The 24,727-nt window shown below is 39.2% G+C and overlaps 1 protein-coding gene across 2 annotated transcripts in view; it reads right to left on the reverse strand.

Annotated features, from left to right (window-relative positions):
* Positions 1 to 4,705: 4,705 nt before the first annotated feature.
* Positions 4,706 to 24,727, reverse strand: part of CDCP1 (CUB domain containing protein 1) — a 74,007-nt gene continuing 53,985 nt past the window's right edge. Inside the window, exons 7-9 of one of the 2 annotated variants that reach the window (XM_007505063.3) lie at positions 23,631 to 23,996; positions 12,260 to 12,350; positions 4,706 to 8,478 (exon numbers count right to left, since the gene is read on the reverse strand). In XM_007505063.3, the coding sequence (XP_007505125.1) occupies positions 8,043 to 8,478; positions 12,260 to 12,350; positions 23,631 to 23,996 (893 nt within the window). In that variant the 3' untranslated portion in view covers positions 4,706 to 8,042. Of the gene's footprint in view, positions 8,479 to 12,259; positions 12,351 to 12,410; positions 12,604 to 23,630; positions 23,997 to 24,727 lie in introns of those variants that run through there. The other variant, XM_056800227.1, reaches the window with a different exon arrangement.

Below are 24,727 nucleotides of genomic sequence, written 5' to 3' on the forward strand. Positions count from 1 at the left end.
TATCTATCTATCTATCTGTCTGTCTGTCTGTCTGTCTGTCTGTCTGTCTGTCTGTCTGTCTGTCTGTCTGTCTATGGATAGATTTCTACAGATAGATCTCTGATCACCTACCCACTTTGTTCCCAGTTCTAGTAGCTAGATTCTTCTTCTCTGGGCCCACAGTGCTTGAGAAAAGCAACATCTGCTTTGACTGTTTACTCAGATATCACCTTCAGATCCAATTTGCACTGTTCTTCTATTGTAGTCCTTGGCATCCTAAGGTTACTGAATTCTCTGTGGTCTAGAACCTCTTGATTTCACTCAATCTTTTATATAAATCAAGAATCACCAAAAGTTGCCTTCTTCCAGTTTTTGTTCTGATCAACTAAAGCTCTTCTTGGTTTATTTTTCTCATTGAAAAAAAAAAAGCAAAAACTAAACTCTTTTTTATCCCAGATACTTTGGGTGTTTCTTTCTTGTCTGACTCATTTCAGTCTCTGACCCATCTTCAAAAACAACTAGGGATTGTCTGGGAAGAGAAGCAACAGTAACCAAGAACAAGGAGTTACATCTAATAATCTGCTGCCATGGGAATGCATCCCACCAGGGTGGAAAAGCTGTTCTAACCTTGCTGATAAATGGATAGATGTTTTCATTTTCACATAGTCTGTTTCGAACTTTACTGGCGATTAAAGCTACATATAAATAGGCGATCAATGGTTTTTTTTCTTCCTCATGTTATAAAGAGGAATCCTTTGGGTGGCTTGAAAAAATTAGATCTTAGTCAGATACACTCAATAAAGCAATAATATTACACATAATAATGGCTGGATTCCAGGTTTCACATATATTAGGTCTGTGCTGGTAGATTCTGGGAACTATGAGGGACTTGATGGTCCCTCTCCTAATGGTCCAATCTCCTAATAATTCTGCCTATACTATACTCTATAGTATTTGGGAAAGATGGTCATTTGGCCTCCCCTTGAATATCTAGGGAGTTCAGTACTTCAGCACTTGTTGTCCATGCAATTGTTGAACCACTATCCCAAAGTTTTAAAGCTGGGTAACTTGGGACAGTTAGGTGGTGCAGGGGATAGAGTATCAGGTCTGGAGTTGAGTAGACTCCTCTTCCTGAGTTCAAATCTGGCCTCAGACACTTAACCCTGTTTGCCTTAGTTTCCTCATCTGTAAAATGAGCTGGAGAAGGAATTGACAAACCAATCCATTATCTATGCTAAGAAAACATCAAATGGTAGTAATGATGAGTCAGATGAGATTGAAATGACTGAAAATAAAATTTGAGACAATGGTGGTTTCATTGATAGAGAGGAAGGTTTTTTTGGTTGGGGGAAGACAATGAATTGATTTTAGATATATTGAATTTGATAGAGATCTATAAGTTAGAAATGTCCAACAAGCAGCTAAAAATTCAAGACTAAAGCTCGAAAGAGGGAATTAGGCTGGGAATATAAATATGGGAGCCATTAGTAGAAGGGTGGTGATTGAAACCATTAGAAAGAATGAAATTTTAAATTTATTCTTTTCTTTTTAAACTCTTACTTTTTATCTTAGAACTAATATCATTTACTGGTTCTGAAGCAGAAGAGCAGTAAAGGTTAGGTAATGTGAGTAAAATGACTTGCCCAGGGTCATGTAGCTAGGAAGTGTTTGAGGACAAATTTGAACTCAGGACCTCCTCTCTCCAGTCCTGGCTCTGTATCCATTGAGTCAGTTAATTTCCACCCTAAAAATGATCATTTTCATTGATGCCTTTGGTTTTTCTATCATATTTATATCATTTTCCTTCTTCTTAGTGAGCCATCCTTTCCAACATTGATTTTAAAAAGAAAAAGAAAGCATCAAACCTGAACACTACATTGACAGAGCCTGACATCATATGAAATATTCTTTACCCCTAGTCTCTCACCTTTTCAAAAAAGGAAAAGAGCTCTTGTTTCTTCATTGAGGGGATGAAATTGTCAGGAGAGAGAATATAGAAAGAGAAAAAAGCAGAGGGAATAATGGAGAATTGGGGTGTATCCACATTTGGGGCTTGAGAGGAAAGGGAATCAATACAGAAAATAGAAGGACCAACTCAAGAAGTAAGAGAACCAGCACAGGGTACAATTAAGGAAGCAAGGGGAAGAGAAAACAATAATACTGATGCTAAACATCTATATAGTGTTTTAAGGCTTGCAAAATAATATGTGCATATTTGTATATGTGTGGACATATATATGTTCATGTCTATGTATAATCAATAAGTGGGTGTGAATGTGCATTATACACTTATAGGTAGACATGGATGCATATATATATATACATACATACATACATACATATATATATATATATATATATATATATACTCTCATCGTGAAGCAAGTGCTATTGTTATCTTCATTTTACAGATGTAGAAACTGAGGCTGAGTGACTTGTCCAGGGTTACACAGTTAATGAGTATCTGAGAATGGCTCAGGTCATCCTGACCCCGTAGGCCAGCACCTTATCCATCCTCTGTGCCTCAAAGCCCTGTAATAGGAGACTGTCCTATCCTCCTACTCCCTTTTTTGATAGGCAAAAGTAGACATGAGATTAAGAAGAAAATAATAGAATTTTGAGCTGGCAGGTATCTTAGTGACCAATTGGCTTGAGAAATGTGGAAACTGGGGAGGATAAGGGAGAAAAAGCTTTTGGCTTTGAAAATATTGAAAATGAGCAAAATGCTGGAGAAAGGGAAATTAATGAAATCTATTTTGAGGCTCTTTATTATTATTTGAGAGAACACAGTGTAAAGGGAAGAGCTTTGGCCTTGCCGTCTGATCATCTGAGAAGTACAGGTTGTATTAGACCTTTGAGGATTACTTTAAGAACTTGTCTGACTCATTTTCCTCATCTGTAAACTATGGATGATCCTTCCATTTTAATTCACTCCAGCAAATGCTAATAAGGCATTTACTATGTGCTAGGAATTAGGGACAAGAACCATTAATCAACAAGCATTAATTAAGTGTTATTGGAAGCATGCTGGATATAAAGAAAAAACCCAATCCAACCAAAGCCCAAACCAACCAGAAAAGATCCCTGCCTTCAGGGCTCTTACCTTCTAAGGTTAGGGACTGAAGAACACAGATACATATGGAATAGATGGGGGAGTTTATAATGAGGGGGGTGGCGATGACAATCACTCTATATGCACAGAAATAAATATGGAGTAATTTTGAGAAGGGCAGAGTGAGATCTGAAGCATGTCCTGCTGCCATTGACTGTGGGGTTGTCATGGGAAAAGGTCTTTGTGAATCTGAGAGAGCTAGAGAATGCTCGTCTTTGCTGTTTTACGCTTGTAGTGAAATGCCTTTGTTGATTTCCTAAGACTGCTCATTTTCTGGATCATGATTGATTGGTTCTGTAGTTGTAAGGATAGGAAACAGCCCTAACTGGTCCAGCCCTGAGGATGCTGGCAGAATCCTCCAGGATCTAGGGGCTGTTGTGTCCTTTGGTCCACTCTTAGCTCAGGTAGGGCTGGTGAAACTTGGCAGTAAGTAGGGAACTCCTACCCAAGATTTCACAAGATGCAAAGCTACTGGCTGGTGACAGTCTAGAGGAGTATATGAATCCCAAAGGACTGCATTCATCCCTCTCAGGGCATAGAAATTTAATCCTTACCACTGGAGGGGAATAGACCAAGGTTTGAGTCTAGACTGTGATGCTGGAGGATTCTACCAACATCCTCAGGATAAAACAGCAAAAATGATGATCATTCCCTAGTTCTCTCAGATTCTTTACAAAAAATACCAGTTTTAAGCCAGAAAATCCTGGCCATCAATCTTTCATTAGTGAGCTAAGCCTGGGTGCCCATGTGGCTTGGTACAATTCATTTGGAGGCCATGTGATTAATTCAGTCATAATTCCAGCTGTTATTGCCAGTGTGTCTTAGCTGGGTACATCACCCTCCTGAACAACTCTTCAACTGTTACTTATGTACATTCTTTTTTTTTTAAACCCTTAACTTTTATCTTGGAATACATACTGTGTATTGATTGGTTCCAAGGCAGGAGAGCAGTGAGGACTAGGTAATTGGGGTTAAGTGACTTGCCCAGGGTCATACAGTTAGGAAGTGTCTAAGGCCAGATTTGAAACCAGGACTTCCCATCTAGGCCTGGCTCTATCCACTAAGCCATCTAGCTTCCTCTTTTCTATGCATTACTCCCTGGCTGCTTTTCTTCTACTCATCTCCTTTCTTTCCTTCCAGAGTTAAAGTGAATTAAATCAGAGGGAAACTGGGATAGGAGAGAATTAAGTAGTACAGTAAATAGATAAGGAGGCTTGGAGTCAGGAAGACCTGAGTTCAAATTTAATGTTAGATACTTAGTAACTGTGTGACTCTAGGCAAGTCCCTTAACCTTTATGTGCCTTAATTGTAAAATGGGGATACTAGCACCCACTTAATCCCTGTCTGCTTCAATACCCCTAACTGTAAAGTAGGGATAAGTTTCCTCATGCCAGGTGATCATTGAACCAACACAGCCAGTTGTTTAGGCTTCCAAAGGGCATCAGACTACCATGTGGGGAGTCAGAAATGGTATAGAACAAAGAGGGAATCTCACTCAGCACAGAAACCTGAGTCCAGTTTCTGGTCTCCCAATGACCCAGCTGCGATTGTCTCCCATCGTTCTTCTTGCATCCAAGTGAGAAATGAAAGTAACTGGCTGCTAGATACCAAGACTTTGCCATTTAACATTTTTTTATTAAAAAAAAAAACACTCTAGCATCCGGAATCAAGTGAAGGTGTTTTGGGCATTTGTGAAACACAGAGGTGATGCCACTTGCCCCCATGGGTGTCAGTCCCTTCAAAAGAAACGATCTGGAGAATGGAACACAAGCCATACTAGAAAACAGCTGAACCATTCAGTCAATGGAATGCACATACTTACTGTAGATTGACTATTAAAAAAATACAGGAAATAAACAACATGCAGCCTAAAAACAACACATATCTACAACAAATAAGTTATTCTCCCATGAATCAGTACAGAAACCATTCCAATGGGTTCTTAAAGCACAAGTTCACTAGGCTAAGGGTATGTCAAGTGAAAATCCCCACTTGCCTCTGCCCTGTAAGTGTGAAAGGGGATCTTAGAGTAGAAGTAACATACTATGGGAGCACCAAAGAGGTGGAGAAGCCTCAGTTGGCATCAGATCTGTACAATTAGAAACACAGCCTAATCAGCCAATCACAATATATATTGAATATACAATATACCCTAATAGTTATTCATGAACTGCCAGGGATTAGGCAGCTGATTTATAGGACTTGAGACAGGAAGACCTAAATTCAAATCTTGCCTCCTACACTTATTAGCAGGTATTTATTAAGTGCTTCTATGTGCCAGGCATAGTGCTTGGCACTGGAGATACAAAGACAGAAATTAAATAATGCTTGTCCTCTGGGAGCTTTCACACTTACCTCTCTGAGCCCCAATTTTCAGCTCTGTAAAATGGGAATAATACCTGGAACCTTTGCCAAGACATTGGGAGGCTCAAATGAGATAATATATGTAAGCCAATTTGTACACCTTAGAGCTCTTATTCTTATTTTACTTAAACAGAGGACCTGGGCCTTGAACACAAGAGCTAGGATTATGACTGGCTATGGTACAATCTTCCTTGAGGCATTTTTAAAAACCTTTAACTTCAGACTTAGAACCAATACTGGTTCTAAGAGACAGAAGAGAGGTAAGGGCTGGGCAATGGGGGTTAAATGGCTTGCCTTGAGGCATTTTTAAAACACAGAGAACTAACCTAACTTGGGCTCCAGATTTTCCCCTCAAGAGGACAGCAGAGTTTTTCTTGGCTTTCATTTTTTCAGCTCCAAGAACTTTGGATCATTTTGGTCATCTAGAAAATGGTGGTGATTCTGAGTGATGTGCCAATAACCGCAAAGCATGCCCCCAGAAAGAATCCAGATTACACTGCGATCGTGGGTAGTTAGATCATTCAGGCTTGCTAAATGCAGAGGAAAGAACTGGCAACCTTGACCGGCTCATAAGACAAGTTTTGAAAATCTAATTAAAGATTAGGTAAACCAATGTCTACCCAATGGCATGTCTTGGCAAAGAGGTCCTTCACCACCTGAGAATAAGTGAGCAATAGCAACAGGACAGCAGAGAGATAGGGAGGGACTGAGAGGGGCAAGAGAGAGAGGAGGGAGGGGAAGAGGAAAAGAGAGAGTGGGAGAGAGAGGGAGAAAGAGAGAAGGGGAAGGAGGGAGAGAGAGACAGAGGCAGAGTGTGTGTGTGTGTGTGTGTGTGTGTGTGTGTGTGTGTGTGAGAGAGAGAGAGAGAGAGAGAGAGAGAGAGAGAGAGAGAGAGAGAGAGAGAGAGAGAGAGAATGAGAATGTGTGAAAATTGTTCTGAATGGGGTGGCACTAAAAGGAGCTAGGGATTCTTATTAGGCAGAACTGAGAATTTTGGAGATAGCTCTGTAAATCTTATAGTGCTCCATAGTTGGGGTAAGCTGCTCTTCTCATGAGCCTTCTCCATTAAAGTGGGGTACACTTAGAGAGGCCTGAACTTCAGGGCACAGAACAGGTTGCTCTTCTGATGAAATGGGCACAGAGAACTGTGTGCTCAGATGGAGCCCATTTTGAAAAAATGCTAAGGTGATAATTAAAAAAATAATAAATTTTGAAGGAGGTAAAATAAAGCTATTACTCAAAGAAGCTTATGTTTGGCCACATTCTCTCCTTCCTGCTCACTTCAAAATTCTGTATAAGCAGAACCTCCCCCCTTGTTTTAAAATTTTTATACATATGTATATGTATTTTATATGTGTATATATACTGAGATGTCAGATCTTCCTGCATATATTCATATACATACAACATATAGTAAGAACAGAAGCTCCTCTAGGGTAGGTCTTTTTTCGTTTTGCCTTTCTATCTTCAGCACTTTGGGTGTGGGAAGCACTCAGACCAGCAACTGTTCTGGGTTAGAGGGGACTAACTACTTCCTTCATCCTCCATTGTTTCTGTGCCATAGCTGGCATGGTGCCCAATGGCCCATTTAGGAGATCTTCCATCCTTTCTGGGATTCAAGGAAAAGCTTATTTCTAGGAGCTGTCCGAGGATGAGAGGGAGCTTATTCAAGCTGCAAAGGAAGGGAATGTTTCTTCTACTCTAGCAGGGGAAGTGTGGTGTATTCAAAAGATCATCAAACTGAGTCAGAGGGCCTGGCTCTGCTACTAACTAGGATGTGACCTTGGACAAGTGCTTTCTCTTTGAGTCTCAGTTTCCTCATCTGTAAAGTGATGAGGGACAGGTGTACTAGATGACTTCTAAAGTCCCTTCCCCCTCTAAGTTTATATGATATTATGTTATTTGCAGTGAAATGCCATATGTAACTTGGCCTGGCAAACAGAACCCAAAATGCTTTAACCATTTTTTTTTGCCTCCATGTTATTAGAATCTCAACTCGTCACCCCAGATAATCAGCATTTCTTTCTTGCTAAGCTACTGAGGAGGATTCTTTACCCATTCTGACTTTAAAATTCATAGGCAAATAAGTTAAAAAAAAGGCACAAGTGCACCAAGAGGTCCCAGCAAGAAGAGGGACACACTCCCAAGAATTCACAAAAGGAACCAATGTGGGCACCTGGATCCAAGCATGTGGCCCTCTACATGATGTGGATAAGTCCCTTCACCCTTCAAAGCTTCTGGAGCAAAACTGATTCTGCCACATTCCTGGGATTTCACACTTTCTGGTTCCATTGTCTGCCATGCACAGGCTAGAGAATCTGTGATCCTTTAGTCACTGTTTCCAATGCAAGTTAATAAAACCATGAACTCTGATCATTGTATCCAGATTTTTAAAATGTGGTCATCAGTTTGACACCACTGGAACGAGTTCATCTGGAGATATTATCAGGAAATTTACCCTACTGTTTTTATCATAAAATTCCTCTTTCCTTGCTTTCCTACAAGGATGGATGACTCATGAGCCTCTAGGTGGAATTACCCTGTGCTTTTTCAGTGGATCTTTTGTGGGGCAAGGGCTGATTCCAGGTTATTCCATGATATTTTCTAGTTCCTTCTTTTCCAGCAGGGGTATATCATTGTCTCTATTTTCTTTCACCTCTACTGGTTTGGGGTGAGAGAAAGTATAAGGTTCCCCATCAGATTCAGGAAGGAGGAATGGGAGAGGGTCCTCTGGGTGTAGTTTCCTTGTAGAGACCCTCGAGCAGATGGGAGGTGGGGAAGGAGGTACATCTCCCATGGGGCCCTGGAAGGGTCGGTACACATCGACTTCTGGACCAGTAGAGGAGCCATTTGAACCACTGAGCAAATGCCCATACACCATGGTGTCATCGATGACTGCATAGACATGGGAGTCATTGTCTTTTCGCCCTTTCTGGAACTTTCCAACATGTCCGGGCATCTGAGTGTTGGTGTTGCCATTGTATATACCCACAGCAGGGCCCTTGCTGACCTTCTTTTTCTTGCTAGAAAATAAGGAATAAAAAAAGTGAGATAAAAAACAATCATTTTCCTGTAACTGTTCATGTTATGTCTATCCATGCCTGGTACTAAATACTCAGTAGGAACTTCTTTTTGTCATCAGGAACAGATTTTAATGGAGAATCAAAAAAAAAAGGGGAAGGCTTTCAGTAACAGGGATGAATAGGGTTTGGTTCAGAGGTGCCATTATTGGGGATATGTGGGCTCCTGTTTGCAGATAACACTGTGTATATTGTACCAAGCAAAGCTTCCTGAAAGAGAGCTATAATACCTCAAAAGGGTTTGCTTGATCATCCATGCAGGAAAGACCAAGTGGATGAAGAATGTCTATTTCATAGGTTGCAACCTACATGTAGATGGGCTTGAGATGGAACAAGTTGGGACTAGAACAAGAAGAAGAGAGTGGGCTTGACTGCCTTTGGGAAGTTTCAAATCTCATTTAATGATGATGACTTTCTCATGGAAGCTAGTATCAACTTTTTAATACCAACGTTCTACTGATGTTTCTACATGGCAACAAAACACAAGAGTAGAATAGTGTCCAAACATTTAAAAATGTGTATTACCCAGAGGACAATGAAAAGGTATGCAGTAGGTGTGAGCAGTTAGAAATGTATAACTGATGGGAAGTCTCAAGTAGAAGAGGAGGAAAGATTGCCATAAAAGAATTGTATGATATGCCATAAAAGAAATGTATGAGAACCTTAGCTGGTTATACAGTGAGGGAAAGGGATGAAGGTAGACAGCTAGGGTGCTCCACCAGAACTCTCTTGCTATTAGAAGAAAGTGAGGAGGGGTATCTAGGTGGTTCACTGGATTGAGAGCCAGGGCTAGAGAGGGGAGGTCCTGGGATCAAATCTGGCCATAGATACTTCCTAGCTGTGTGACTCTGGGGCAAGTCACTTGACCCCTCTTTGAGACAGTCTTTACTGCTCTTCTGCCTTGGAACCAATACACAGTATTGATTCTAAGATGAAAGGTGAGGTTTTTTAAAAAATAAGAAGTGTGGAAGAGCTCTAAAATATTGGGAGGACTCTCTGTTGAAGACTTATGGGAGATCATGGACAAGAATCAAGCAGGATGGACAGGCATGGGTATCGTTGTCAGAAACTTCCAAACTGATGAGATCACAGATCAATCCAAGTATGAAGCATGGATTTAAATTATACATGGTATGCTCTTTGATGGTTAGGGACATGACCAGTATCATTTGGTTAATATTTCTAAGGATACTTTTGCCTCCATCTGAACAGAGAATCCAGATGATGTAACTTTTCTAGAGAGCATTAAGGCTCTGTGAATGTCTTTATGAAGGCTTGGTACTTTCACGTACATAATGCTTTATTTGAATCAGTTAAGGGCCTGGGTGCTAGACTTCAAATGATAAGACAAGAGACCTGGGAAGGAAAGTTTTGCCTTTTATTTTGAGGGTTAAGGGGAATGAGGAGTGGAGGTCTCAAGATTAGGAGATTCACATGTTATTGCTGGCAGTACCCAAGAGAAGCAAAAAAGAGGAGAAATTTTAGTTCTCATCAGAGTCTCTTAAAGACATCATTAACACTCAAATTTTTGTTGCCAGATTTTTCTCTGTGGCTTTAATTGGATGTGGGAGTATACAAAAAGAAATTTCAGCACTGATAGAAAGCTGGACATCATGTGAGCCATCCAAAGGAGGAAATGAACTTTTAAGCCCATCAGTAACTGAAATGGCTGAAATTATTGTAAATGAACATAATGGATCATAGGCTGTATGAATTATCTCTTCATTTATACTGGACTGGTGCCACATTCCTTATAGAGGCAGAATAAATCCATTCCATTTAGCTTTGTGCTTTAGGCCAGAATGAATTTCTCCAAAAGCCTCATTCTAAGTGTTATAATGGGCAGTTGTTTCCTCTCTTTCAATTCTTTAGAACAAGTCCATCCCAAACACAGGTGAGGGCTTAAAACAGACAAGCTGTGGATATTTAGAACAAAATTAAGTGAGCTATATTCATAAGTCATTAGAGGCTAACTTTATAAGGTTTGGGGACATGGAAAGAGAACTCATTGTACTTCACTCTCCATAGCATTTAGTTTGTGTCACATTCATAGCATCTATCTTGCCCTGCTCTCTACTTTAGTTGTGGCTTTGTTTATATCCATCCTACTAGACTTTTTTTTTCCTTTTGAATTTTTTTTTCATTAACAAGCATTTATTTTCTCTCATCTCTTTCCACTTCCCACTAGATTAGAATGTCCTCTTAGGTAGGAACTAGGTCCTAACTCATCTTTACTCCCTAACATCTTGTAAGGAATAGGTACTGAATGACTATTTGTGATTTTAATCAAAGCACACCACCACGTTGAGCATGGATTGATGCCAGGGTAAACATTGTAGCATAATGTCAAAAGCACTGAACTTGGAATTAGAGGCCCTGGATTCAAATCCTGTCTGATGCTTGCTACCTGAATAACTCTGGGTGAACCACTTCACTTAGTAAAGAACCATAGCTTTCAAACCAGGAAGGATGATAGAGACTGTTGAGCCCAACCATTTCATTATTCAGATGAGGAATCTGAGGCTCAAAGAAATTGGGTGATTTGTTCAAGATCACAAAGTTGGCAAGTGCCGGAGGTGTAATTAGAGCCCAAGTCTTCCTGATTGCAAGTTTAGCATTCTATCCACTACTTCAAATTACCTCTCTGGTCTCTTTCCTCGTCTACAAAACGACAGGGTTGGACTGGATGGATATTGACATCCTTTATAGCTCTATATCTTCGATTTTATGAATCTTAGCTTCTTTGAGTAGAATATTTTAATTTAATGCAATTTTTCCAGATCAGACCTGAACATTTTGTATACTGCAGAGGAAAGAAGTCTGCAGAGGAAGCCATCACAAAAATAATAATTAAAAAAGCCCAACTTCTTAAATGTGTTGTTTCACACCCACCCACATTTCGGTAAAGCAAAAAATTCCACTGGGATTCTCATTGTCCATTTTCACATCATTAGTTGAGAAATTTTTGGACAGTCCTCACTGAAGATTAGTCATTTTAATTGTTTATTCAAGGTCACAACACCAGTTTTCGAAAAATGGTCTTTCAGCTTCCCAGAAGGACAAATATACCAAAGAAACAGACTTTGCTCCCCATTTTGGGCACACAAAGAAATCTGAATTTACGTGATCTGGCTCCATATTACATTTTTTCAAGCTGAAGCTAATTTTTCTCTCATAAAAGGAAGAGTAGGAGGCTAAGACTGACTCAGTCAACTATGTCTTCTTTCTTCTGTCCATAGTCAGGGACCTAAACCAATTTTAGGATTGAGGGCTCAGTAAAGTTAGCAGTTAACAGCTATTTTACATCAGGGTTTAGATGAAAACCAGTAGTTAGGAATAAGCATTTGTTGGGACAAGGGGAATGGGCTACTTTCAGAGTCAAGATCCAAGAGAATGTATTCCTTGAAACCAGTTTGTGAAGACTGCAAAGAATGTGATCTGATTGATTAATAATTGATGGTGATGCATGGGAGCCCAACACCCCAGGCAGTGTGCAAGCTAGCTTAGGGGAAAATGACAAAGGCTTTTCTTCTAGCATTCTTTCCCCCACTGACCTTTGCAGTGCCCACTTGACAGCCTCCATTCCTATTCTTGTTTCCAGTTTGATTTTTGGTAGGGAAGTACAAGTAGTAAGAAGTACAAGAATATGAGGGAGATACTTGGGTTGGGCAATCCAAAGGGAACTCAAGCTAAATCAAGTAAGCAGTAGAAAAATTGAACCTACCTCATTTTTTTAGCATAGCATGCGAGGAGCCCCAGAGCAAACAAGAGTGTTGCTCCACCGCCCACAGCAGCAAGGATGATCACTGTCATGTCTGTCACCAGAGACAAGAGGGAGACAAAGATACATATTCAATGGATTGGGCCAGTGTTAGACTGAACTATGAGATTTGGGTACCTACCACATCTGCTCCAAAAGGAGGTAGATTCTCAGGATATCCTAGATGCTACGTCCCCACCCACAGTGGAAGGTCTTGAATAAGAAGACAGCAGGGAAGCATTAAGAAGACAAGAAGACAGGCTCAGAAGTGAAGGAGAGGTGCTGACAGTGATGTCCATTTTGTGTAACTGAGTAAAAAGAAAGGAGAAGAAATCACAGAGCATTTAATTGAGTCTTAAGAGTTTTTTTTAAACTTGTTTACCAATTCAACAAGCATTTATCATGTATCTAGTAACTAGACATGTAACTAGACACAATTAAAATGCTGGAGAAAAAAAGGTGAATGTTAGGTAAAACAGGAAAAAGAAACAAGAAAAGAGGAAAAGAAAAACCACATGAATGGATAACCCAAGAGCTAGTCTGATGGTATAAAGGAGGTCTTATTCATTTTTAATTATTGTACTATCTGTGGAACCAGAGTGAAACCCTCTTCCTTCCTGGCCTCAGTTTCCTTAACTATAAAATTAAGGTATGGACTAGATCATGGATTCATAATGTTTTTTTTTTTTGTGTGTGTGTGTGTGTGTGTGATGGGCCGCTTCAGAAATCTGATGAAGTCTATGGATTCTTTCTCAGCATGATGTTTTTAAATGCATAAAAGAAACCATATAGGAATACAAAACGAAACCAATTTTCTTGAAACACAGATATTTAAATATTTTAACAAACAAGTTCATGAACTTCAGGTTTAGAACCCATGGACTCGATGAACTTATCTGAAGTTCCTTCAAACTCTAAAACTCCTTTGATCCTAAATCCTTTAAAATCTTTGAATTTTAGTTTTCTCTTCTATAGGACAAGGGCTTGCAGTGAACAAAAAAGCATTAAGTGCTTACTACATGCTAAGCCTTAGGGGTACAAATACAAAGAAGCAACATGGTCCTTGCCTTGATGAACTCCAAAATTCTTTCTACATCAAAGATTCTATGATTTTTTTTTTGGCACATTCTGGAAAGACAGCAAGAAACTGTACCTGACTGCTTGATCTGTGGAACCCAAGATGGCTCCTGAGATCAAACAGACTGGATAAGCTCTGTCATAGTTCAGTTATATGTTTGGTGATTTCCCTTGGTTCTTAAAAATGATCGTACAACTTTGTGCTTTTTGTTGAACCCTATTTTCTGTGGTCATTGCAAAATGTCAAGTTGCTAACAGTCTTTCCTTTCCATTTCTACTCCCACCCTCCAGTTCAGACCCTATTACCTTTGCTGTTACAGTCTCCTAACTGGTCTTCCTACCTTTAGCCTCATCCCTTTTAATTCATTCTCTAGACTCATCATCCTAATGAAAGCTCCAATCACGTCACACCTTTGCTCAAAAACCTTCACTGCCTTCTCTTGGCCTAAAGGGCTCCATCTCTGAACCCGAGTCCTTATTTGTGATGATCAGATAAGTAACATATGTAAAGAGCTTTGTGAATATCAAGGGTTATACAAATGCTAGATAATAGTATTAACAATAATAATAACTCTCTTTAATGACCTTCGAGGTACGTTTCCAGTTCTATCTTTCACTGTTCTCCAAATATGTCCTACACTACAAGCAAAATGTACATGTTCACTCATTCTCTGAATACAATCTTTATTCACTTTGTTTCTTAGTATAGAATTTTCCTTTCTCTCACCATCCCTTACTATTGAAATCTTATTTGTTCTGGAAGTCTCATCTCAAATACTCCCTTCCTTGAAGAGTATGTTTTTTAAAACTAAAAAAAACAACAACCCTTCTCTTCTATTTTAGAATCAATACTGTGTATTGGTTCCAAGGCAAAAGAGTGGTAAGGGCTAGGTAATGGGGGTTAAGTGACTTGCCCAGGGTCACACAGCTGGGAAGTATCGGAGGTCAGATTTGAATCTAGGACCTTCAGTCTCTGGGTCTGACTCTCTAATCACCAAGCCACCTTGCTGCTCCAGAGGAGTATCTTTTAATGCCTCCAGATTAATGATTTCTCCAAATCCTTCCATGCACTGCTCTGGTATTTACCATATACTTCCTTGTATTATAGTCTTTTGTATGCATTTTATTCTCCTTGCTAGGTCATAAGCTTCATGAGGGCAGAGGCTATGTATTTTTCATTTCTGTACACCTGGAAGCTAGGTGGTATAATGAATAGAGTACCAGGTCTTGTCAGGAAGACTCATCTGGTTTTAGATGCTGACCAGCTGTGTGACCCTGCACAAGTCACTCCTATTTTCCTCAGTTCTTCATCTTGTAAAATGAACCAGAGAAGGAAATGACAAACCAATCCAATGTCTTTGCAAAGAAAACCCCAAATGTGGTCATGAAAAATTGGAAACAATTGAAATGACTAAATAACAAAATTCCTGGCAGGGTCTAAGCATATGGTAGGCAATCAATCAATATTTACTGAACTGTTAGTAGTTCATCCAACTCTCCCCTGTTATATAATTTGGGAAACTGAACTCTCTAAAGGTTAAGTGACTCGGCCAAAGTCAAACAGCTAATAAAGGGGCAGGATCAAATCCATGTCTTCTGATGCCAAACCTAGAGCTCTTTCCATTGTCTGTGATAATGCTGATTGCTTTCCCCCATCTCCCACAGAATGCAATCACCTTGAAAGGAGAGACTATATCACTTTTGTATCCGTATCCTCAGTGCCTAGTGGAGGGCTTGGCATTTTCTAATAGGCATTTCTTAAATGCTTGGTAATTGTGCTTTACTGTTTTTATAATCTCAATTATAATGAGATTCCCTCTCCAAATGAGGCAGATGGAGACAGCTTCTAAGGTGAGTAAAAATGCTTCATTCTTTCACCTTGACCTTGAGAATATACTTAAAGCACTTTCTCATTCCTTCTCTCTCGAATCCTAACCGAGCATCAGCTTATTGTTGAAAACTATTTGAGTGTATGGGCAGAATCTTGCTGTATGAAGATGGTGCTGATGCGGCTGTTGGCATACAGAAATGCCACATATCTGGTACTCTTATCTTGGAGCCCTGGGATTGGAGGCTTTTCTTTTTTTAAACAAGGGTCCACTGGACTGGAGACTTAACTTCAGACTTAATGTGATTTTTAAACCTTTGATTTCTCAGATCATATGGCCTGGATGTTGAATTTCATTGTGGCTGGTGTGTGTGTGTGTGTGTGTGTGTGTGTGTGTGTGTGTGTGTGTGTGTGTGTGTGTGAAAGATGAGCTTCCAGCTAAGAAAAATGCTAAAATCCCCTAGGATTCTGGTCCTTAATCAAACGTCCACAACTCATAGGCCAGTCAGAACACACTGGCAATTATCCATCTCTGTTGGCTCCTAAGCACTTGGCAAACACATTCATCTCCACATATAAATGTGCTTGTGTCAAGGTGTTAATTGAGCTGCAGATGAATGCATTAGCAAGTAGGAAGGCAAAGAACTAAGGGAGAATTGTGTTTGGGAAATTTTTATTCTGGGTAAAGAAGTGTCTTGGTATGGGCAGCTAGGTGACTCATCAGATTGAGAGTCAGGCCTAGAGATAGGAGGTTCTGAGTTCAAATCTGAACTGAGACACTTCCTAGTTACATAACTCTGCCTAGTTCTTACTGATCTTTTGTTTTCAGCCAATACTATTGATTGTAAGATGGAAAGTAAAGGTTTAAAAAAAAGAAAAAAGCAGTCTTGGGATGAAATATTATTCTCAAAAGGCATAATTATCTCATATATCTTTAGTGTTCTTTCATATTCACATGCAACTACCATCCTGGTTCAGGTCCTCACCACTTCTCACCTGGGACATTCCTGTCATTTCCTAATCAGTTTCTTTGCCTTTCATCTCTCCCTTCTCTAATCTATCCTCTACACAGCTGCTCCACTGCTTTTCCCAAAACACAAGTCTGATTATTTCACCATCCTGCTCAAAGAACGGGGATCCAGGTATTCCTGCTATCCTAGCCAATTCTCGATCTGCTGAGCTACAAAGTCTTGTGCATTTATCGAGGACATATGCATTTTTCTCTGATCAGTAGGAATCAGTCAAGATTTATTAAGCACCTATTTCATGCTAGGCACTGGGAATCCAAAGTCAAAACTAAAATAGTCTCTGCCCTCCAGAAACTCACATTCTAGCATGCCTTCTTTGGACATAGATTTTACATTGAAAAGGACTACAGTTAATACTTGTAGAAGGTCTAAAAAACTGTGTGATTCTCGCACCCCTCACCGAGATCAGTGCGAGTGGGCAGGATGCTCACCAACCAACTTGACTTAACAAACAAAAACCAATGTAGAGAAAACAGAAGCAAGGCCAGGTAATAAAAGATAAGCAGAAAAATATGGTGTGCCACTGTTAAAATAGTGTCTGAAATGCAAACACTCAGAATAAGTTGAGGTTAGCAAAGGAAGTTAAGGAGAGCAAAAGTGATTTTTTAAAAAAGCTGTTGAATGAAAGAGGAGGCTCAAAGAAGGGATGAGACTTTTGCTTGAGGTAGGTGGGATCTTGACAGCTGACCGCAGAGAAAGTAAGGCTGCTAATTCTTCTATTGTTTCTGTTTTCTCTGAAAAGATTTATTTTTACACTGGAAATCATAGCACAAAAATGCTTAACAGGGAGGTAATAAATAAAATAAGTAAGACAGTAATAAGAGAGTATCCAGTTGTCCTTGGTGAATTCACATCATCTGGCCTAGACATACTCCATCCTTGAATCCTAAAGGAGATTAATGATATCTCAAATATCATGGAAAATGGGGGAAATACCATAAGATTGGAAAAGAGCAACTATTATCCTAATTTTGAAGAGGACCATCTAGAAAACTTCTAAACCATAGGCCATTGAGTTTGACTTTGAACCCTGGAAACATTTTAGAATGATTCAGGAGATGGTTGGCCCACATCTGGGAAGGAAAATGGTAATACCAATTTTTTTTCCATTTATTTATTTGTTGGAAATGGCAATTAACTTCAAAATGCTGTGGGGCTTGTCAAGGACAGGTCATCCTAGACTCACCTCCTTTCCTTTTTTGATAGAATCATTAAACTGTTAGATGATGAGAAATACTGTGGACAAGTATAAAGTACCTCATATTCTTGTGGAGAATATGGAGCTATATAGATTAGATAATACAATCAAATGGATTCAGAATTGGTTCAATGACTGGACATGAAGAGCAGTTGGTAATGATTCAATGTCACTGTGAGCAGGGGTCTTCAGTAGAGGACTAAAGGGATTTGTGCTTGGCCCTGTGCTTTTCACATTTTTATTCATAACTTGGATAAAGGCTAAGATGGTATTCTCATCAAATCTGCAAATGATAGCAAGTTGGGAAGGGCACCTAATACAATAGATGTCAGAAGGATCTTGATAGATTAAACCAATGGGTTAAATATAATAAGATGTAATTCAACAAATATAAATGAAAAGTTATTGGCTTCAAAATATCACCTTCCTAAATATGGTATTGAGCAAGGGAGGGATATGTTTAAATAGCAATTATTTAAAAAATTGGGGGGTTTAGAGGACCACAAGCTTAATATGCTTCCACAATGTGATGTAATAGGCAATAAAGCTAATGTAATCTTGAGTTGCATTAAGAAAGGAATTGGGAGGTCATACCCCCACTATTCTCTGTCCACATTGGACTCTACCTATGTTCAGTTCTGGGCACTGAAGTTTAAAAAAGACCCTGATGAACTAGAGTGTCCAGAGGAGAGAAGATGCTAAAGGGCCTTGAGTTCCAGTTATATGAAAGGAAACAGAAATGTTTAGCCTGGAGAAGGGAAGACTTGGTGGAATACAGGGGTGGATATAGGACATAGTTGTTCTTGAGTGTTTAAAGGTCCATCACACGGAGGAGGGATTAGGTTTGTTCTGGGTAAAATCAGGTATAATCTGGGTATAATTGGAGGGTATAATCAGGAACAATGGGGTATAAAATTATAAAGAGACTAATTTAAGCTTCATGTCAGAATAGACTTCCTAATAATGAGAGCTTATTATAAGAACAGGTGGGACAGTGGATAAAGTGCTGGACATGGAGACAGGAAGATGGGAGTTCAAATCCAGCCTCAGACACTTACTAATTGTGGGACCCCAGACCAGTCACTAAACTCTGTTTACCTAAGTTTCCTCATCTGTAAAATGAAGCAGAGATGGGTGTAGCAAACTTCTCCATTATCTTTGTCAAAAATTCTAAAAGGGATCATAAAGTCAGATATAACTGAAAAAAGGCTAAACAAATCATACATAGGATGGGTTGCCTCAGAAGGTGGTGAGTTCCACCTCCTTGGAGGTCTTCAAGTAGAGGAAGAGGACCTCTAGTCATCTGGGTTATGTTGGGGTCTAGATGATCCCTGCTAATTCTCAATATCTGTGATACTGTGAATCTGGAATAATCTGTACATAATTGTATATGAAAAGAAACAATATTTATGATAGTAATTAAATGGCCAAAAACCACACCAATATCCAATAATACATAAGAAAAAGATAAGAAACAAAAGAGCAAACATGATTTTTAAAAAATCAATATATATTTAAAGAAATAAAATTGAAAGCAATTTGAGATTTAAGGTTTTATTTATGGTTATATGAATGTTTTAGTTGATGGTTAGTTGTAATTTGAAAAAGATTGTGATACAACTAAAAATATTAAGAATGCCTTCAATGGTCTATTTTATTTTTTCCTCTTTGATACACATCTGTGCATGACTATATCTCATAAATCACAAGAGTCAGACCATGAGGTACAGTGGAAAATGTGCTGGCTAGAGTCAAAGCTCAGCTTTTCTACTTACTTCCTGTGAAATTCTTGGACAAGTGGCTTGAAGCCAGTCTGGGCTTCAAGTACCTTAGCTATAAAATGATGGGGGCTGGATTAGATGACCCCTTGGGCCCTTCCAGCTTCAAATCTATGAGTCTATTCTATGAAACTCTAATAACTTAGACCTATGAATTTTCTCTGTTATATCAGAGAACCTGGCTTAGACAGAACAAACTTGAACTACTGGCTTTTACTCCCATTACATAATTTCCTTTCATGATGGTGAGAGGGCTAGAAGAACATCATAAAAGAAAAGATTCTGACTCATATCCATTGCTAAGAGTGACTAAAAGAACCCCAGGCATCGTCTGGATTTGTTTTGCCTCTTTCAATGATGTCTGATTAGAGAACCTCAGTATTCTGATTGAGAAAGGTGCAGTAAGTATGGATGTACATTTGGGGGGGGGGAGGCAGAAAGCTAAACATCTTTTTTAGCAGGTAGCAATAATATAAGAGAAAACTGGTGACTACAGGTGTTTACAACACATTTCATAGGGGAAACATCCAAGATATTGTTGTTTTTTTAAGGCAAATATTTATCAAATACATAATAAAGGATATTTTTGTTCAAACTTTATAATTAATTCTATTTTAAATATAATTATCTTTAAGAAAACATTTTCAAAAAATAACAACTAAATTTTAATTAAAAAAATAAATACTGGGGCAATTGAGTGACTTGGTCTAGAGAGAAGTCCTGGGTTCAAATCTAACCTCAGACACTTCCTAGCTGTGTGGCCATGGACAAATCACTTAAGCCCCATTGCCAAGTTCTTATGCTTTTTAGCCTTGGAGTTGATACCTACTATTGGTAAGGATTTTAAAGAAAAAAATTTTTTTTAATGAGACAAAATACCAAATTTCTGAAGTCATTTGAATGTGCATTGGGGATATCTGACATTCATATATATATATATATATATATATATATATATATATATATACATACACACACACATACACAGGGACATCTGGAATTTCATATATATACATGTATATATGTTTATTTATGTGCATATATGTATATATACACACACATCAGGATATCTGGAATCCCATATATATATACACACACACATATACACACATATATTTATTTATGCATTATTATGTATGCAACACATACACATGGCTTTGTTGATGATGGGAGAAGAGGATCTCAAACATCTAAGAAGCTTATTCTAAAAATGCATTCCTTTAGCCCAGGCATTCTTAACCCTCAACTTTCTAAAAGAATATTTTGATAACTGTATTTTGATATAATGGTTTCCTCTGTAATCTTCTGTATTTTATTGTGTACATTTGAAGACCCTTATTCAGAGAAAGAGATCCATTGGCTTTGCCAGATTGCCAAAGGAGTTAATAATTAAAGAAAAAAGAACTAAGAATCCCTGCTGGAAAAAAAAATCATTATAGAGTTTAAAAAATTCAGAGATTGCATGGAACAAATCCATTGCTATGAATCTTCATTTTGTAAAATATTTGCTGAAAACCCAAACTTCCTCCTTGGACCTCCAAAGAGAACTCCGGTAGAGAGCTCTCTGCAGTATTGCCCAAGCAAAGAGAAAACAGAAGACATTTCTTAGCATGGCAAAGTCACTCAAGCTCCCTCCTCCAACTCTCCAGGAGAAATGAAGTAACAGCCTCTACTCACTTCCTCAGCCCCCTCCCAGCAACATCAGACACTGCTAGGAGAGTTGAATTCACCCCTGATAGCATAGGGAGAGTCACACTCCTGAGTCAGCAGGGTCCATCAGCAGGAATGGCAATGGAGCCCAGGAGGGGGCTGTGGGGAAGGACATGGAGATCCAGTGTAAAGTTTAATGATCTGGTCCTACCTTCTACAAGCCACAGGAGAGCAGGCGCTCTGAATGGCAATGTGGGGGTGTCTCTGTTGGACGTACATCAGTAAAAGTAAACACACAGGCTCGTGGCATGAGGCCATGATTTATCAACCACACACGCTCAGACTGTGACCATTTTCTAAGGTGGCCCACACTGGGGCCTGGGAAGGTAGACATCTGCAGTTCAGAATAGAAGCCTGTATTTTTACAACCTCAAACTAAGAGAAACATTGGTGTTTGAGGACCTACTGATGGAGAAGAAAGATTTATAATCACTCAATCAGCTCCTCATAAATAAATGAATGATTCTTAAGCCCTAAAATGGCTATTTCATAGCAATTTATGTTTGAATAAAGAAAAACACCACCATCACAGAAGACAGCAGAAGGAAATTCAGAAGGGAACAGAGATGCACAGGACAGTTTTGCTAGCATGGATCTTTTACAATTTTTTATACACTTTAAAAAGCTATCAAATGATGTAAGAGTTTGTTTCCTACAATCCTCCCACCTCAAGCAATTTATATTTGTTTAGTGTTTTGTAGCTTGCAAAGCAACTTCATATATATGTATACATGCATGTGTATAATTTCATTTGATTTTCATATACATAATAATCCATTAAATAATAACCTAACAAGACTGGCAAAGGAGGAAACTGGCTCAGAGATATTAGTGGGTTGTCTATGTTCACATGGTAAGTATCAGAAGCATATATCCTGACTTTAAAAATGTATCATTATTGTAACAGATGCCTCTCCTGAAGAGATTTAGAAAGCCTAAATAGTTTGTTCTATAGACTAAAGAACACCTCTAATTTATTTACCCTCCTTGCCTCCTCACTCTTGAGTGGAACAAAGTTACTAAGAATGTTACATTTGCAAAGCATGTATTAAAAATTGTTTTTTTTTAAATGTAGAGTCTCATTATTTCTATGACAATGTATCATGTTTCTAATTACCCTCATTTTGGAAAGAAGTCACCAGATTCTGTGGGATAAAGAGCTCATGGGCTAGATTTTGCATCAGGAAGACTGATTCAAACACTAGGAAGTCACTTAACCTGAGATTCAGTTTCCTTATCTAGGAAATGGGTATTCCATCACAATTTTCGAGTTAGAAGAGATCTGTGGCCAGTCACCCAATTGGCCTCTTCCTGAAGACCTCCATGGAAGGGAGAACCCTGTTTCCCACTTTCTGGAACATCCCATTCACCTTGTGAATAACACTTATTGTTGGGAAGCTTTTCCTGACATGGAATTAAATTTTGCCTATTACAGCATCTTCCCATTGCTCCTAGTTTTGGCTATGGTATGTCCCTCGAGTCTTCTTTTCTCCAGGCTAATTATGCCTACCCTGTTCCTTACCCAACTTCATAAGACAAAGTCCGGGTGCCCTTCTCTGGACACTCTGTGAGTCATCAATGGCTGCTGCTTCTTTTATTTAAAAAAACAAAACAAAACAAAACAAAACAAAACCAAACCCTTACCTTCCACTTTGGAACCAATCTTGGGTCCAAGGCAGAAGAGCAATAAGGGCTAAGCAATGGGGATTAAGTGATTCGCCCAGGGTCACACAGCTAGGAAGTGTCTATGGCCAGAGTTAAACCCATAACCCTCCATCTTTAGGCTTGGCTATCAAACCATTGAGCCATTTAGCTGTCCCTATTCAATGTCCTTCTTAAAACATGGCTCCAAGATTTGAACACAAGACTTCAGAAGTAGTCTGACTTGAGCAGAGTACTGAAGGACCATCACCTCTTGATTCCTGGAAGCCATGCTTCCCTCAAGGCAGCCCGAAATCAAAGAATATTTGGGGGGGGGGTGGCTAATCCATCACACTGCTGCCTTACACTGAGCTTGTGGTCCACTAAATATTCAGATTTTTTTCCTTCAAATTATTCCTCCTTATCCCTCCCTCATTTTCCCCTAATGAACTTGTAGAACTTGTTTCACAGAGTTTTTTTGAGGTTCAAATATCCAAAAATGCTTTGAAACCCTAAAGTATGTCAGCAGTTATTAATTCTTAACTGAAAAGATGTACCCTCAATGTTGATTTCATAATAAAGACCTTGTGAATAATCAATGATAAATGATCAATATATACATACATACACAGATATACATAAAATTATATATGTGTGTCTATATGTGTTCATATTATAATTTTAAGATCTACAACATACTTTATATATATTATTTCAGTTGACTCACAACAACTCTTGGAGGTAAATGCTATTATTATCCCCAATTTATGGATGAGGAACTAAGACTGAGGGAGATTAAGTGATTGCTCACAAAGCTAATAAATGTTTGAGGCAGGATTTGAATTCAGAAGTTCCTGACCCTAGGTCCAGTGCTCTGTCCACTGAACCATCTAGCTGCCTGCCTTGTCCCTCTAATGATGAGTCAGTCAAGGAGCCCAGTGTTTCATTGCTACAATCCTTCATATTAAGACCATTTATAAATGGATGCGATTTTCACACAATGGCTTCAGCTCTTCAGCACTTTCTCCCCTCTGGTACCATGTTCTTAATCTAAAGAAAAAAAAGTCCAACTTACCCATCTTCTTTGGGGTGAGAGACACACAGAACTCAAGATCCAGCTGCTTGCCATTCATTGGGCTGCAGTTGGAAATGTTGACCCAGAAGTTGTGATGCAAGTCTTTGGGCTTGGGCAGCGGTTCATCATCTCTGCTTACGATCTCTTCGGCCTTTGCCTTTTGCTCCTGGATGATCATGAAGGCTCGGCCTGTCTCACAGGACACCCCCATTCGATCCTTGGAGAATGTCAGGTGGGCCACATGATGGTTGGGGACAGAGATGTTCCAGGAGACTGAGGTTAAAGGGGGCAGACCCCGATCCCAGTTAGGAGTCCGCAAGTAAACTTTGGTTTTTGAATCTGGGGTCACGGTGAAAACACCTTCATCTGCAGGAAAGAAAAGAGATCCAGGTGAATAATTTCCTTTTTTCCCCCTTTAGGCATACAGTGGTGACAAACTATTAAAGGTAGGGAAAAAACTGTGTGGATCCTGGGCCCCAAATTGCTCTGGCCCTTTTTTCAAAAGACAATTCAATTTGTGAGTCCTTGATCCAACCTACCTCTCCAGTGTCACTAGACTTCAATGTCTTCCCTTGTTCTATGCTCCATGCAGATTGGCCTTGCCATTTCTCATGTACAACACTCCAGCTCCATGCTGGAAGGTGCTCCCTCTTTGCCACTCCCTCATCGAGGCCCTCCTTCCTTTGAAGATTTAGCTCAAGCATTATCTCTTTCATGAAGCCTTTCTTTATCCCACCAATTGCTAGTGCCCTCCCTCCCTAACTACCTTGTGTCTATATTTTTATTTGTTCACTGTGTTTTTGCTATATCGACAGACACATATTTATTTGATCTTGTTGTCTCCCCCATTAAAACATAAGGTCCTTGTGATGGGGATGATTTATTTCTTTACTTGTATCCCCAGTGCCTAGAATGGTGCCTGGCACACAGCAGATGCATAACAAATATTTGTTGATTGATTCTTCTCCTAAGCACAAAGCCTTTTACTTGACCATTCCTTGGTGATTCCCAACATCTTCTCCAATAGTAAAGATTTTCTTTCATTTGCTTCCCTTCTTTTTTTGTGAGGGAACAATAAATGATTTCATTGTGCCTTG

This window comes from Monodelphis domestica, chromosome 5 (assembly GCF_027887165.1).
Source record: "Monodelphis domestica isolate mMonDom1 chromosome 5, mMonDom1.pri, whole genome shotgun sequence".
NCBI lineage: Eukaryota > Metazoa > Chordata > Mammalia > Didelphimorphia > Didelphidae > Monodelphis > Monodelphis domestica.